Genomic DNA, 16,976 nt, shown 5'->3' with positions numbered 1-16,976 from the left:
TGCATGACACTGAAGTTACACATGGACACATGCTTTTCGTACAATGAAGTTAAATGTGTGTTTCATTTCAATTCCAACTGCACACAGTATATACAGTACTATACATTATCCTTATAGCGTACTGTGTTTTTTTTTCTGTTAGTATACGAGAAAAAAATACCAAACCAATTTATACTAATAAGAAATTATACAATACTTAGCGATTAGATGTCAGGCAAACTGCAACTTAAAAAATGCTGCTATGAGTTTTTTCTAAAGCTCGCATTGTATTATAGGAGAATAGTGTACATCAACAGCCTATTTTAGGTTTTTTACTATGACAGAGTATACTTTATTTTGTCACTTCAAATATGGACATATGACAAATGCAAAATCCACCTAGAATTGGTGTGTAGTGGGATCGGGACACAGCATTTGTTCTTGTGTGACTTCAATGTTGCACAGAGTGTGGGAACTTTGAGCACTGAGTTACACAAACAGTTATCTTTGAATATGTACATGATGTTCACAAAAAGCACTTTTTTTCCCCTGTGTTTGTGTAACCTTACTGTTGATATATTTTGCACACAAATTCACGACCAGAAACTTGAATTATTTCTGAACATTATTGCACAAGTTAAAAATCTTATCAACTCTTATTTGAGCCCACAGTCTTAAACCCCCAGGCCACCATGACACACCTAATTTCAGTTTAGAGTCAGAAATTGAGCTACAATTGAATGGGAAAGTGGTCTCAGACTTTTGGTCTCACTGTATTATCTTATTTTGCATAAGAAATGAAATCTTTTCTTACACGTTAAGTCAGATGTATTTTTTTAAATCCTGATTGCACTACATAGAAGTCCTGTTTTTGTTAGCATAGGTACTAAGTACTATATGTAGGACTGCCTGTGATTAGGTTCTTATAACAGGAAAACAACACTGCCTGCTGTTAATTTGACTCAGTTGAAATCTTGTTCTAGAGTTATCTTGCTAGAAAATTGCAAAATGATTTTTTTTTTTTTTTTTTAAAGGAAAAAGACAATGACTTTCATTTAAAGTGCTAAGTGACAATCACATTTAAAAAAAAAAAAAAAAAAAAAGCAATAAATGACCAAATTTGAAAGGGGCAAAATTAATGAAGTCAGAATTCAGATTTCAAAGGACTGGGATGAAGATTGTAAATTAGACAAAATCTATATGATTTTATGATCATGACCTATGAAGACTTTAAAAATTGCAGTTGTCATTTTAAAATTGAAATTGCTAATATCAACATTTCAGTTGTGAAAAGGTGGTGCATTTGCTGATGTGGTAAAACAAAAATGTCTCAAGTGCAGAAAAACAACCTTAGTGAATCTTGTTATTTGGAGTTGGTATGGGATTTGGTTCATGGAAGGTGGACTTGAAGGCATGCCAAAGTCTTGCTGAATTGTGTCTTGGTACAGTTCTACTATGAAGAACCTGGTCGTCCTATACCAATATGATGATGTAGGTTAAGACATATTTTTTGATTGAGATCTTTTATAAATCCTTGAATATAATATGGAGCATAGACAAATATCTGATGAGAATGGAGAATTAAAAATAACTTTTACATTAACAGTCAGATTGTTCTGTTTTAAAGCGTTAAATAGGAAATAAAAACTTGAGGAGAGTGTGGAGTTTTACTTTCATTTTCTTCTCCAAACTAAATATCAATGTAAAGTGTCAATTGCATAAAGAACACAATGCAGCATTTACTTTGAGTGGGTCATAAATCTAGAGGAGGAATAGTAATGGACCAAGTACACTTCCCTGAGGAACGCCAATGTAACAGAAAGAGGTTACATAATTAAATCTAACCACCTGGGATCTGTTTAAATAAATGTTAAAAGAAAAATAGGAAAATTTAACAAGAATTCGGTTTGTTTTTATTAAAACTATGAGTATTTGTCAATATGTATCAAACTAAATAATTGAATTTTGATCTGAATATAGTGTTTTGGAAAACAATTAAGCTATATTTAGAACAGTTAACTCAAACATTTTGTTTATTTGGATTAAAGATTTTAAAATATAAGAAGAAATATCTTCCGTGAAATAACTTTTAGTACTTTGGTTCACAAATAGAGCAGAGACATAAACAAGTCATGTTTACTGGTGCTACTCAAGACCAGATACAGTGCTTAAAATTTACCATACAACGCGAACATTTTAAAATGCTATGTCTGCTATCTTTGTTTCTATGAAACAAACACAAATCATTAGATGTAATTTTTGTCAACACAATTGAATACTCCTACTACTCCTCTCTCTAAATGAATATAAAAGATGATGATTTCATTTTAAATCCCTTGTACAATGTGACGTAAAGTAGCCTGTGTCGGTTCTACACTTGAAAGGTTTTATTACAGAATGATTTGTCTCAAACTAAAACTGGAATATAATTTAAACTCCTCAGTTAAATCCATTTTTTTTTCCAAAATAAAACCTTTCGTCACTTCAAATAACATAACTAAGAAAATGAATATTTTCAAAAAGGATATATCCTTTTGGAATGAAACTTGATGTCAAACTAGTTACAGGAAGTTATTCTTTTAATACCAGTTTCATTGTCTTGCAAAATGAATACATTGTTTAGTTGAGTAGACTACTGACATGTTTATGTGCACTCCTCTTTATTTTTTACAGACCAATTTTTATTAATCCAGATGTGCTTACTGCTTACATTAGAATATGTCACCTAATTTCAAATTTTAGTGGCAGGAATTTTGTGTTGTAGCGTGAGTGTGATGACTTTGAAAGAAGCGGTGCAGTCTCTTTCTTGTGTACACATCCCAGATAAAACAGAGTTACTAGAATTTACCTTAAACTGAGGCAAAAGCAACAGACTGCAAAACCATTATGTAATCTATTCATCGCCAACTATTCTTTAAATATATAATCCTACTAACAAGTATTCTACGAACCTAAAGCCTGCTATAGCTTGAAATTTATCAGGTATAATGTTTATCATGTTCACAATCTTAAGTTTATTTGCCAGGGATCTTGAATGTATGTCGCATATTTCACAACAATGCATTTAGCAGATGATACTTGACACAAAACCACAAATGTCAAATTTCTTTGTGGGGCTAGAGGAAAAGTCAAGGGATCACCAAAATCATGCAGATTCATCCTGTGGGGAACATGAATGTCTGTACCAAATGTCATGGTAATCCATCCCATATATGTTGAGATATTTCACTTGGAGTGAAAAATGTCAACCTGCTGGTGGCGATAGCGGAAAAGTCAGGAGATTACCAAAGTAACTAGGATTCATCTGCGGGTTGGAACCATATCAGAACAAAATTTTGTGCCCATCCATCAGGCAGATGTCAAGCTATTTCACTGAATAGGTGGAAAATCTGACCTACTGGTAGCGCTAGAGGGAAAGTCAGAGGATCATCAATTTCGTTAAAATTTATCCTCAAGAAAACCAAAATATCTGTATTAAATATCACTGCAATCCATTTAATAGCTGTCAGGATATCACATTCTGAACCACGTTAAGCACATGGTGCAGAGAAAGGGTCAGGGGATCAACAAAGTCAGTAGGATTCTTCCTCTGTTGACCATGAATGCCTGTGCCAAATGTAATGGCTATCCATCCGATAATGATACCAAAAATATAGAATATCTCTAGTCTTTTTCTTCAATCACAAAATCACTAGTAAATCACTAGGGACATCTGTCATTTGTATTTGGACATTGCATATGAAACAAAACTTTAAATTAAAGGTGGTGCAGGGATAGTATCTACGTATCCACTACCGATTAGTTCTGTGCACACTCCCACTTTACTGGGTCCAGTTACATGAGGATTTATTGGCTTCTTATTGGTGCAGTCTGTGTAGTGGTTACCCTTCTCCCTACAGGAAGAGTCAACTGAGATATTTTGTCTTTGCAGGAGAACCTTATTGTCACTGTCCACCTCCTTCACCCTGCTGTAGTCCTCTGGTATGTTCTCTTCTTGTCTACGATTGTCCATGTAGCCTCGGACGTTTTCTTTCTGGAGGATGAGAATATTGTCACCTTTCGACTCCATCACTCTGCTATAGTCCACCTCTTTCAAATCCGCCTCCCGTATGTTCTGATGTCTCTGAATATCCACATAACCGCTGTTTGCCAGAGGTTGGACAGTGTTCTTTGCAGCACCATCATGACATGACAGACTCTGATCTGCTGCCTCTGTGTTCGAAAAGTTTACACTTGGGCACAGCTGTTTCTGAATTGGCAGCTGGGGTGGCTCCATGTTAGATAACCTCTCCCCTGAAGGGGACATATTGCTTTTTACAAAGTTATCTATATCATTCTTTCTTTCCTCAGCCTTCTCCCGGTCACTCTGGCCTGGGGTTAACTCCTTACATTGGATTTCCAAGTCTACGTGGAAGCCAGAGGGAATAATCAAGCTTTTCTTCCTTTTTTGAGAATTGGAGGGGTTTGGCAGAAGTCCCTCATCAGACACGATTAGGTAGTCCTCAATCTGGTCCTTCCAGGCCACCACAAGAGGAAAGCTCTGGTTCACAATCAGGGCATTGATGACATCTTCAGATCGCCCCCTCTGGAAGGTTAGGGGTAATTCAGTAGATTATCATGGTTAAAACAAGTTTTTGGATATGCTAGTGCAGATGCAGTGTTACCTTAAGAAGTTGAACATCAACTCCTCTTATTTTTGGACCAGGAACAGGGGGCAGAAGACATCGCTTCACACTGAGGAACCAAAGAAAGTGAGTCATGAGTCAAATTTTCCTTATCATCCGGACTTTATATAAAGAGTTGTTTATCTTTGTTAGCAGAAGATACGTACTATTTCCTCTTCATCACCAAGATACACATTGCTGTTATAAACGGAACTGCAGAAAGGGTGGAAACCAATATCCAGAATGGTCTCTCATTCTGAGGATCTAAATAAAGAAAGATGTTTTTTTTGATTATTAGTACTTGTAACAGTTGCCACCCCGCTGTAAAAGCCAAAGATGGAGCAAATAACTTCTGAGACTTACATTTAGAGGTTTTCCCGGAGGTAGAGTTGCTCCACTCGCTCCATGAACCATGGTCTAATTTACAGCGCACCTGAACAGTGTACATTACCCCAGGATTGATGTTGTACAGGTTGAACTGGGTTTGTGTACCTGACGCGTACTCCTAAAGAGCGAGCAAGGACAAAATAAACACAAATCACCCAACCTTCACCTTTTACCCACACAATTGGGTCTAACAGTCGTTGCAAAGATGGTTCTGATTACATGACATACTGATTTATTATATACTACCTGCAAAAACAGTATACTAAGAAAATGTTTGGATAGTACATACTACAAGCTGTTAGTGTGTAGAATGGAAGTGAGTCACAGCAAGGACAGTCCTGGAGTCAACACCGTCTTTGCCATCTACTGGCTGGCTACATAACATCCTGATGGTTAACCTGACTTGAAGAAAGGTCTTAGGTTGTTTAATAGCATCCTATTTGGACTGCTGCAATCAATACCAAAGCCAGATCTATCTCCCAGTTGCAGCTGGTCTAAAATGCAGCCACAAGGCGTTAGAAGCAATTTCAAGACCCCTATCTTAGCCTGAAATCACTTGCTACCAGTAGAATTTTTCAGTTTGTTTCAAAGTCTTACTGATTATCTTCACATATAGGTGTGGCCCTGAACTTGTGAACTTTTAACATTTTATTTACCAGATGGCAGCCTCAGATCCTCCGGCAGGGACCTCCTGACTGATCCGAGATCATAAGTGCCTTTGCTAAGAGGGGCCTTGTCTTTGAATCCCCCTGCCGGGAACTAAGACATTTTTATGTCCCCTCCTGAGTCCTGTCATTTTTATAGATGAGCAATTTTATTTTAATACTGTAATTGATTCCATTTATAACCTCCAATTTGTTACCAGCCAGTCCCTGGCATTAATTTTATGCGATTTTCACACACAAAATTAAATTCTTTTGTTTTGTGTTTTTCAAAAGGAAGGTAACCTCACATTAACAAATGTCAACAAACCATATTTCCCCGTTTATGATGTCTTTTAGTAACCTTTGATACATATACACAGTATATACATGATTTTTTTAGCATGTATGGTAGTGTGTGTTTACAACGTAACATACTGTACAGTTGACTGCTGTAAACTGTCTTTTAAGAGGAATTTACAGCAGTCCCTGTCCTGTAGGCGCAGCCTGTTTCACCCTTCACTGTGCAAAAAATGGCTCACACAAAGTCAGAGGGGGCGTTCGGTCACACGGAATTTGTCAGCTGATTATAACTTAAAACATAGGCCTGTGTTGCTGTTAACGAACATAACTGATGTGAATACACTAGCGATACAACTCAATTATTTTAATCATCAATTAATCTGACAATTAATCTTTTTTAGATACATTTTTTGTTCCAGAAAATGTCAGAAAATGGCGAAAGAATTATCACCACAGCTTCTGAGAGCACAAGGTGATGCTTCCAAGTGAACAGTTTTGTCTGACCAACAGTCCAAAATTGAAAGATATGCAGTTTGCTATCATAGAGGAATATTGCAGATTTTTTTTGTCGGTTGACTCAATTTAAAAATCAGCTAATCTGTATAGCTCTAAAACAAAACTATAACAACATGACTTAAAATAATAATTTGGATTTAGTTACTGTGTCTTGTTGGTTTCTGCAAAAAGTCCTGCCAGTCCATTTGACAGTGAAAGCTGCAAACCACAGATTGAACCTTTTTAAAAGGCTCTTGCTATTCTTTCCTGCTCAAAACAAACACAATGTGCAGCACATTTCTCCAATGAACTACTACTTGTTTTGGACCCACCTTCCACTCGTCACTGTTCTCTTGTTTGACTCTTAGTTCATATTTAATGGTGACCCAGCCGGACTTGGTGTCTGTGTTATGAGGACGCTCCCATCTGACCTGGAGATATGGATTGTCCTCTCTCTCTATCACCTGCAGAGTGACGTTTTCAGGAGCGTTGGGCTTCACTGTCGAGCACAGACAGAACAAGAATAACAGTCCACAGCCGCGCTGGCACCTCTGTGAGGCTGCACATGGGCACGGCAGTGCTTTGAGCTAAAGGCTAATGTAAGCTTGCTAATATGCTCATAATGACAGTACTGACATGCTGATGTTTACAGGGATAATGTATACCAGTTTCAGCATCTTTGTTTAGCATATTCGCATGCTAAATTTGCTAATTGGCACTATAAACAAAGTACAGCTGCAGTTATTTAATTATAAACCAAAGCACTGGACCGACTGAAATTCTGGCCTGAAAAGTCAGTGGATAACCAAAGTTAAAATTCCTCCTGATGAGAGACATGAATGTTTGTAGCAATCCATCCAATATTTGCTGAGATATTTCAGCGGATAAGTGAAAGCTGACCTGTTGGTGGTGCTACAGGAAAGGTCAGAAGGTCACAGTCATTAGGATTGATATCTGGCGATCATTAATCGCTGTTTGTCAATCCATCCAATGGTTGTTGAGATATTTCAGTCTGGACTGACCAAAAGACTAAAATTGCCATTGTCTTTAAGATGCCGCAAAAAACAGAAAATTCGGTATGTTTAAAATATTTGATAAAGAGTAAGTTTAGATTCCTGGGACAAAATCTGATGCAGTGGAGTTACTATTTTCTCACATGGCACAAGACTCTGCTCCAAATGTATTGTAAGTACAGTGCATGGAGATCACATACGCAGCTGCCTGCATAACGAAACAAAAGGTGTGAAATTTGATCCAAGACTGTACACAAGTTTTACACTGGGCACAAACCAATTCCATCTCATTCTGTGCAGGTTTTCTGTCACTCAGTACTTTTCCATTCTTTACTAAGCTCAAGAAAGCTGCACAGCCAATAAAACTGTGCTAATCATTAGCTCAGTCAATACAGATAGTTTTCTGCTGTGTTAACTTCTACTCCAATGAATACACAGATCGAGTAGTAGTCAATAGTTCAAAGTGTGGCACTGACACAAAAACACTGTTGAGCTAAGAAGATTAAGCTAGTCTTCATTATTAGTAATCATTTATTTAGTTTTTTATTTTGAATAAATAAGTCTCTTAGACTCACAGTTAATCAGTGCCACAAAATCCTAATGATAACCACTGTGTTTCAGTGTTGTAAAGCAACAATCCATGAAGTCAAAGGGAGGTCACTGCTTTTTATATTGATTGTACAGTAAGTAGTACAGTGCAGAGCCAAACCCACAGGAATCATATGCTACGTATTTGTCATAGCCCCAAAAAAAACTCTACAAGCAGCTCAGAGCTTATTGTCAGTATGCAGAAGGTTGCTTTACCATCTGTATTATTCTGCATTTTTGTTTTCTGTAAATATAGATGGAATTACGTTGATGTTTATATTTTTAATTTTGTTTTTTTTTGTTTTCAGTGCACCTATTAGAAACAGGGGCCCATCTGTGTCAGTGAACAGGAATCAGAAAATACTCGGTGTCTCTCTCCTGAGGTTGGATTCATTCATCTCATCTAAATCCTTTAGCTTTGGGAGCAACAACTCACCGATTTCCATTACGTCCATCTTAAAGGGGTCTGAAGTGGCGTTCCCAAGGGCATTGGAGGCCACCACTGTCAGGTAGTAATCGACCCAGATGGAGGTGTGCTCCTTGTCAAAGAAGCAGGAGTTCCTCCCTGCCGAGAGGTAGTCTGGACACTCTTGCGTTCCCTCCATTCTGGTCGTAGACAAAACAACACCTTTACCGACCAGGATATGCGTGAACACTGCTGAGGGCATTTTGCTTATATACGCATACAACACTCTATAACTGTGCTGTGGGCAGTAAATACATGTTAACACTCAATGAACAGGTACAGGGCTCAAGTGATAGTGGTTTTATAATAATAATCTGATATGAGCCAGGTGTGATGCCCCCATGGTCTCCTCACTGACCGCTGCAACATGATCCCAAATGTCATCTTCTAAGAAACTAAATAAAATGTCAAATACAATTTTTGAAATTTTTCAGATCTTGTGAACCTAAAGTGTTTAATTTTGTCAAACTATACATTAGTATCTAATCATTTAAACTGAATTTTTTTAAAAAGTAGAAATTTTACCAAACTTTATGAATTAATAAGGCTACTTATTAATAAGCCATGAGTGGCTCTGTGAGGCTGTACTTAGGCACAGGTTGACTGCCCCAAGACTGTGCAAAAATTTGTGGTAATCCATCCAGCAGCTGTTGAGATGTTTTAGTCTAGACCAAAGTAGTCTAGACTTTTCGCTATCCTCAAAAAGTCTTAAACTCTCACTATTGGCATTTTGCCCTCAGGCCAGGGCAAGTGAGGATCACACAGGTCAAGTGTTTGAAGTCTGCACGTTCACTTCCACAGCAACAAAGATTTGTGCTCGAATGACTGAGCACAAGTGTGTGAACAAGGGAGCTGGTAGTTTTCCACTCATTCTCCTCTTCTCTCTCTCTCTCTCCCTCACCTTCCCTGTATCGCCACTGTGATCTGTTGAATAAAGGCAAAATGCCCAAGATAATCTTGAATTGAATATTACATTAAACTACAATTACCACCTCGTGGTTTTATGCTTCCGCCAACCAGTCAAGTTGCAGTTTACATCCATGTCTGTCCAGACTCATATAATATATGTAGTGAAGACTTAAATTAAATAAGGAATTAAATAAAGGGTATTAAGTGTATTTTGTCATAATTAGCATTTGTATTCTTGAGTTATGGCCAAAAACATTTTTTGTGAGATCACAGTGACCTTGCCCTTTGACCACCAAATTCTAATCAGTTCATCCTTGAGTCCAAATTGACATTTGTGCCAGACTTAACGAAATTGTCTCCAGCCACAGCTGTTGCAGCCGCAGAGGCATGAAGACAGAACAAAAAAAAAAATTGGTGTTTGGACAGACCTTTCTCTCTCGTAGTAGAGGTGGTGCGTAGTCGGCAGCCCTCCGTCAGAGCCCGTCTCCCACCAGCAGGTAAACGTCTCCTTCTCAGGGGACCTGCAGCCGAGCAGGACTGGTTTCCCTGGTGGAGACATGCCTGGCAACACATGATACAAGCAAGCAAACTCTAAGGTTTCTTTGTCCACCCCAGGTCAGTGAAGGCTAAATGAATTTGTGCTCCCAGCACTGAAAACTTTCACTTGAAAAATTCAACAGTGACCTCTATCTTCCATTGTTTTCTGAATAGCCTGCATGATCCATAGGAGAAGCTGTGAACAGTTTTCAGCTTGTTAAAATGATTTTATTTTCTTTTAGCATAGGAGAGGATACCTAAGCGAGAAACTTAATACAGTGATGCACACCCATTAGCAGTCCGTTAGCTAGCATGAAACGGAAGCACCAACCATGTGTCTGTAGCTCAGCCTTGCAATTCAATCTGTTATTTCCCTCAAGTCTCTCTTGTTTCCCTTTGTCTCTGTATGTTTATGAAGCAGATTCATAAAATCCATTGATTAGTTAAAGTTTTAATATTTTCCTCTTCCGCGGTCCCATCCTAGCGCCAGTCCTCCGAATTTGCGTCTAATTTTTCATGTGTGCAATCCAATCTAAAATTATCCTCGCAACTTCCCCTAAACTTAAATCTAAACAAAACCTCATCCCTAACCCCAACCAGTCCTTTTATTAGATGCTTGACCTGACCCCAAGCTTGCCCAAACCCGTACCAGTTATCTCTGCTCCACCTAACCACAACCTAACATTAGCCCTCAACCAACCATGAAGGGGGGGGAAACACCATTTTAACTACATTTTAATTCTACAAAAACACAAAGTGAAAAAACGACAAATTTGCAGTTAAACCGACCATTTCTTGGCTCTGAGCTTTTGCCAGACGACCAACAGGGAATGTTAGTTTTTACACCTTTTTTTGTATGGATTAAACGAAGAAGATGTAACGTGAGAGTGGAATCAATCTTCTCATCTAACTTTCGTGAGGCAAGTGAAAGTTCTATTTTAGTCTTTATGTTAATCTGGTGAAATTCAATTCAGATTCGTGCCCTTTTGAAGAATTCATGGACATGTTACAAGGTCTAATGTAGTAAGACTGCCCTTGTGACTTTTATTTTAAGTACTCCAGTGCTTATTCAGACATGAGACCGACATGTAAAATGCCATCGTACTGTAATAAAATGGTCGTAAAGGGGCTTTAGGATGTAGTTTATTTCTTTGGTAGAAAGTGAAAATTAAAGCTGTTAAGAGTGAGTTGAGAGTATCAGAGACAAGTGTTTCTGGAGAGAGAATTGAATTGAATAGAAAACAACTGTGGACTAAACTGTCACGTTTTCTTGCTGATCATATATACCCTCTATTTACATTACTTTGGAAAAATGTAGGGATTATGACAGGAAGGCTTGCTCTCAGTTTCATTTAATTAATTTGTTTGTTATTTTGTCCAAGTTTTATATTCACAAACCAAAACTTACAAGCAAAAATGCCCAATTTTTCTGAACTTACTGTCTATATCAAACGATACATTTAATCTATAGCTAATTGTACTAACAAAAAAGTTGTTAAAACCTGTAACACCTGTAAGATTTACAAGATTTTTATGTAATTATTTTCTTCCTTTTCTTTCACTATATTAGTCCACTACTATATTTATATACATATTATTTAATTGGGTTTAATAGGGAAAACAGGAAAGAATTGATCAAATAAAAGTTGTTTTTCAATGTTATTTTTTCAATGCTGTTAGCACCGAAGAAAATTCTAAAACTTATATAAATAAAAACCAAAACTATCTGCATGTCTATGTCTATATTCCATTTGAGGTATTTTTCTGTTGTTTGTTTTGGGTTTTTTTTTTTTTTTTTTTTTTCTATTTTGAGTGAACCCAGCCTTTAAACATCATGTTACTATTTAGCCAAAGATAATGTCCTTCAACTCTTTGGACTTACTGTCGGACTCCACAGCTGCAGACAGCAGCAGGAGCAGTGCCAGCCCAAGATCTCTCCTCATCCTGGCACAAACTGTCACATTGTGGGCCCGAAAAAGTGTCACCAGCATGCGGTTAATGAGGTGATATGATCCCGTGGCTTGGCTGTGGTGTCTTGTTTTTACCTAAAACAAGGGCATATGAAAGAACAACAAACACAAACAATAATTATTTGTCCATGTTGTAGCCAACACATAGAGGTCAACTACGGTCATCACATGCTGATGAAACATGATATACCGTTAAAAATATGTGAAAATTTACATCCATGTTTTGATGTGACTGACAGCAACAGACAGCCCTTTCATCAGTTTTCATTAACGAAGGAATCTGCAACGTCACCCAAATGCTGGAGCAGCTGGTTTCAGAAAAAACTAGATTTACCAGAATTAGCCAGACAACTGTGACAGCTGTGAACTGTGGATTGTGCTCTATCCTGGTGGTACTTTATTAAATCTGTAACTAACAAATCTGGATCTTCATTTCAGGAATATAATCCACTAATACATGTTGATTCCTAAGGATAAATACTTAATCAGATTTGTTAAACACATTTTACTTACTGATGTTGCTCTGTGAAATAATCCAAACTGATGCTAGACCATTTTTTTTTTTTGTACTTCTTATTCAGCTCCACTGATAAAGATCACACACACACACACGCGCACACACACACACAGGCAACAGAATGACAACACACTCAGCTATAACATGCTTATTTGCTTCAATGTCCTGTGCTGGTTTTCTGCAGGTTTTTGGGCTCTTTGGAAATTTACTGGAGCCTGAGTGATTGGCTGGGAGCGAGCACTCGGCAGATTTATGCTCCCTGGTTCAGACTCCAAAATAACCTTTTCTGCCTCCCTGCTCGTCGCCATGTAACATCGCTGAAATGCTTGGTGCAGTTAGTCACCTGAAGAGGTGTGGGAGAGCTTCCTTCACGGGCTACCAGCCTGTAAATTGCAGGATGCCACAAAGGAGTTACACATTTTCACCGACTTTTTTTCTTGTTCTCGCACAGTAAACACAGTGACGATAGCTCAGTTTCAAGTGACGCCACCTGCTCCGACAAGTTTTAACAGGATCACTTGAGCAAGGCAGGATCTGGATGAGGGCTATTTCTCAATATTGACATAAGACAAGGATGCCTAGATGTCAAAATAATACCTAAAGATAAATACCCACTGTTACACTCAGACTGCGCAGCGTGTCTGGGGTAATACTATTTTATATTAACTTAAATATTAGTTAACATTCTATTTGCAGATTTACATTTTTTAATTCTAACAGAGTCCCAAACCTTACGGCCATTATTTTAAATGACGCAACTAAGTGGCTGGAGCTGAACAAACATTATAATTAATACTGAGAAAAATAATTATCTTTAATTTGGTCCTACATCAGAACCAAAAGAAGTCGGTACTATTGTGCTTCTACTCTGAGTCGCTACGATAAAATCTCTTGGCAGAAATGACAGACAACAAGCTGTACTTCAAATCCTACATTATCATGATTTCTCCCAAAACAGAAAAAAAACAAAAAAACATCTGGATGACTGGGAAGATACATACTGAAATACTCTACTGTTATGTTAGTATTTGTCCATGGTGTATCATTCAGTGTGTTACTTCATTATTGCTTGGGCAGTACCACAGAGATTGTGAAATCTTCATCACCCTCTCTATAAACTGCCCTTCTCGGTGTAAAATCTTTCGGTTTTAATCGATTAGAAAAACACAGCAAGAGAAGCCTATAATAATCCCCATTAACAATTTAAACATTTCACAAATAAATAAAAAAAAATACTGACTCCAGTTTCCCCCTGGTTGACAGAATGATAGAAAAGCACTGCACAACAATCCAATATGTCATCATATGGCCACACAAACTTAGGTTACAACACGGTTAAACGGCCCTTTCAATAGCAACTGAACATCATACTCTAATCATCTTAAGGGTAGTAAACCTGCATAATGCACATTGTTACATTTGTTGCATTACAGCTAGGTGTTCATGTTGTGTCTTCTCCCTGCAGACCTACCTACGAGAACACACACATTAACCACCTCTTGTGTCCACTCACCTCACACACCAATTCAGGACGGGTTCCGACCTTCGCTCCCCGGTGTCTGAACTAGGTCCGGCGGGCGCCGACACGACCACGGGCGGAAAAGGGCAGCCGCCCTCAGCCATGCGCCACACTGCGCCAGACGACCACCTCACAGCCGGCGACCGGCGGGTCTGACACCGCAGGTACGGCGACGATAGGAGGAACCGAGGTGTCCTCCGCGTCGCGGGGTGGGGGGAGGGGTTTGCTGTCGTCCCGGCTTGCCCACCTGAGAACAGCCAAAGAGTGCGGCCGGGGCGAGATGTCTCACTTCGGCGGGATTTCGTTTCCGTACGTTCCCTCGGTGCTGTTCCATTGGCAACGTTGCAAACAGCGTGTCGCCGCGGAAACACTGGCAGGTGTCGTCCCTCCAACTGCGAGCAAATAGAAAGACCGAGGGACATAACAAGAATAAATAACGGTAGTTGGCATCCAGCTACCATCGGCAGCTATATTAAAGCCTCATAGATCAGTTATAATGCATTCAGAAGAATAACTTTTAGGTTACCAGATTGAGGAAAATCCTCCTGCAGGACATCTGGACCAAAATCCATTTATAAACTGCTTGTCATCTTCACTCTTTATTTTTCTTTCTTAACTATTTAATTCCGTCCCTTTTTTTTGACGACCTACTAGTCCTACACGCTTGCAGCTAGAAACATAATCCCAAAACCAAAATGTTTAAGTATGTTTAAGGAGATAGTAACATCGAATTTGAAGTGAATTTTTTCTAATGAATTTTTTAAATGGTTTTCTATGGGGATTGAGCGAAACATGATGAAACATGATGGATATCTGAAAAACTAAAAGCTATAAGAGTGAAACTCTTAAACCCCGAATCCTTCAGCCCCGAGCCTTTTGGCCAACTTGACAATTATCATTCAGTTAAGTTTTGAATCACAAAAATGTCTACATGTTCGTCTACAGTGGCTCATCTTGACGCGTAAAAAAAAAGAAAAAAAAAACAAAAAAACATCTGGATGACTGGGAAGATACATACTGAAATACTCTACTGTTATGTTAGTATTTGTCCATGGTGTACCATTCAGTGTGTTACTTCATTATTGCTTGGGCAGTACCACAGAGATTGTGAAATCTTCATCACCCTCTCTATAAACTGCCCTTCTCGGTGTAAAATCTTTCGGTTTTAATCGATTAGAAACGAACAGCAAGAGAAGCCTATAATAATCCCCATTAACAATTTAAACATTTCACAAATAAATAAAAAAAATACTGACTCCAGTTTCCCCCTGGTTGACAGAATGATAGAAAAGCACTGCACAACAATCCAATATGTCATCATATGGCCACACAAACTTAGGTTACAACACGGTTAAACGGCCCTTTCAATAGCAACTGAACATCTTACTCTAATCATCTTAAGGGTAGTAAACCTGCATAAATGCACATTGTTACATTTGTTGCATTACAGCTAGGTGTTCATGTTGTGTCTTCTCCCTGCAGACCTACCTACGAGAACACACACATTAACCACCTCTTGTGTCCACTCACCTCACACACCAAGTCAGGACGGGTTCCGACCTTCGCTCCCCGGTGTCTGAACTAGGTCCGGCGGGCGCCGACACGACCACGGGCGGAAAAGGGCAGCCGCCCTCAGCCATGCGCCACACTGCGCCAGACGACCACCTCACAGCCGGCGACCGGCGGGTCTGACACCGCAGGTACGGCGACGATAGGAGGAACCGAGGTGTCCTCCGCGTCGCGGGGTGGGGGGAGGGGTTTGCTGTCGTCCCGGCTTGCCCACCTGAGAACAGCCAAAGAGTGCGGCCGGGGCGAGATGTCTCACTTCGGCGGGATTTCGTTTCCGTACGTTCCCTCGGTGCTGTTCCATTGGCAACGTTGCAAACAGCGTGTCGCCGCGGAAACACTGGCAGGTGTCGTCCCTCCAACTGCGAGCAAATAGAAAGACCGAGGGACATAACAAGAATAAATAACGGTAGTTGGCATCCAGCTACCATCGGCAGCTATATTAAAGCCTCATAGATCAGTTATAATGCATTCAGAAGAATAACTTCTGGGTTGCCAGATTGAGGAAAATCCTCCTGCAGGACATCTGGACCAAAATCCATTTATAAACTGCTTGTCATCTTCACTTTTTATTTTTCTTTCTTAACTATTTAATTCCGTCCCTTTTTTTTGACGACCTACTAGTCCTACACGCTTGCAGCTAGAAACTTAATCCCAAAACCAAAATGTTTAAATATGTTTAAGGAGATAGTAACATCGAATTTGAAGTGAATTTTTTCTAATGAATTTTTTAAATGGTTTTCTATGGGGGTTTAGCGAAACATGATGAAACATGATGGATATCTGAAAAACTAAAAGCTATAAGAGTGAAACTCTTAAACCCCGAATCCTTCAGCCCCGAGCCTTTTGGCCAACTTGACAATTATCATTCAGTTAAGTTTTGAATCACAAAAATGTCTACATGTTCGTCTACAGTGGCTCATCTTGACGCGTAAAAAAAAAAAAAAAATCTTTGGCAGTACACTAAGTGCGTCTGTTATCAGTTTTCTTCCAGGAAGTGTGCCTTTTCCCTTGAAGTAACCTGTTGCCAGGTCTAGGAAATGAAGGAGAGCTCGGCGGTGGTGAACGGTTTACAGTCAGGTAGGAAAAAATTATTCAAAATATATATAGAATCACAGTAATATTGTTGTTTAAACAACTGTCATCGGCACCCAACACTGTAAGTTATTTTTTTTTTTTTTATTATTCCTATGTGATTACTGTAAAACTCCTATGAGATCGTGGAATACCTATTTGTTTACATAGATGTAGTAGATAGAGTACTTTATTAATCACAATGGGAAATTGCAGTGTTACAGCATCAAAGTCACATAAGAAACAAGGCAAATTAGGGGGTTTAACAGTACAATATTTTAAAAGGATGTCTCAATAGAAAGGTACCCATTACTTATTTCAAAACTCTGAGTCGTTCCTGTAACTACA

General features: G+C 38.8%; 1 protein-coding gene across 2 annotated transcripts; it reads right to left on the bottom strand.

Annotated features, from left to right (window-relative positions):
- Positions 1-3,148: 3,148 nt before the first annotated feature.
- Positions 3,149-15,646, bottom strand: prlrb (prolactin receptor b). Of its 2 annotated transcripts, none has more exons than XM_040154811.1 (9): positions 15,519-15,646; positions 11,865-12,027; positions 9,874-10,006; positions 8,507-8,676; positions 6,802-6,968; positions 5,007-5,148; positions 4,811-4,907; positions 4,644-4,713; positions 3,149-4,564 (listed from the first exon to the last, which is right to left on the bottom strand). In XM_040154811.1, exons 2-9 carry the CDS (start codon positions 11,971-11,973, stop codon positions 3,731-3,733), a joined length of 1,722 nt encoding a protein of 573 aa, XP_040010745.1. In that variant the 5' UTR covers positions 11,974-12,027; positions 15,519-15,646; the 3' UTR covers positions 3,149-3,730. The 2 variants fall into 2 exon arrangements, with proteins under 2 accessions (XP_040010745.1, XP_040010744.1); XM_040154810.1 differs by lacking the exon at positions 15,519-15,646 and adding an exon at positions 13,983-14,108.
- Positions 15,647-16,976: the final 1,330 nt, after the last annotated feature.

Source organism: Xiphias gladius, chromosome 19 (assembly GCF_016859285.1).
Source record: "Xiphias gladius isolate SHS-SW01 ecotype Sanya breed wild chromosome 19, ASM1685928v1, whole genome shotgun sequence".
In the NCBI taxonomy this organism is placed as follows: Eukaryota; Metazoa; Chordata; class Actinopteri; order Istiophoriformes; family Xiphiidae; genus Xiphias; species Xiphias gladius.
Note: the sequence above shows the minus strand (reverse complement) of the source record. Positions and strands in the feature narration are given on the sequence as shown.

Bases quoted from the DNA above. Each gene is read 5' to 3' on its own strand.
- prlrb (XM_040154811.1), bottom strand. From the start codon at position 11,973: ATGCTGGTGACACTTTTTCGGGCCCACAATGTGACAGTTTGTGCCAGG. The intron at 4,908-5,006 runs GTAAGTCTCAGA...TTCTTTATTTAG, and splicing joins CTCCGGGAAAACCTCTAAAT to ATCCTCAGAATGAGAGACCA. The intron at 4,565-4,643 runs GTAACACTGCAT...CTAACCTTCCAG, and splicing joins TTGATGTTCAACTTCTTAAG to AGGGGGCGATCTGAAGATGT.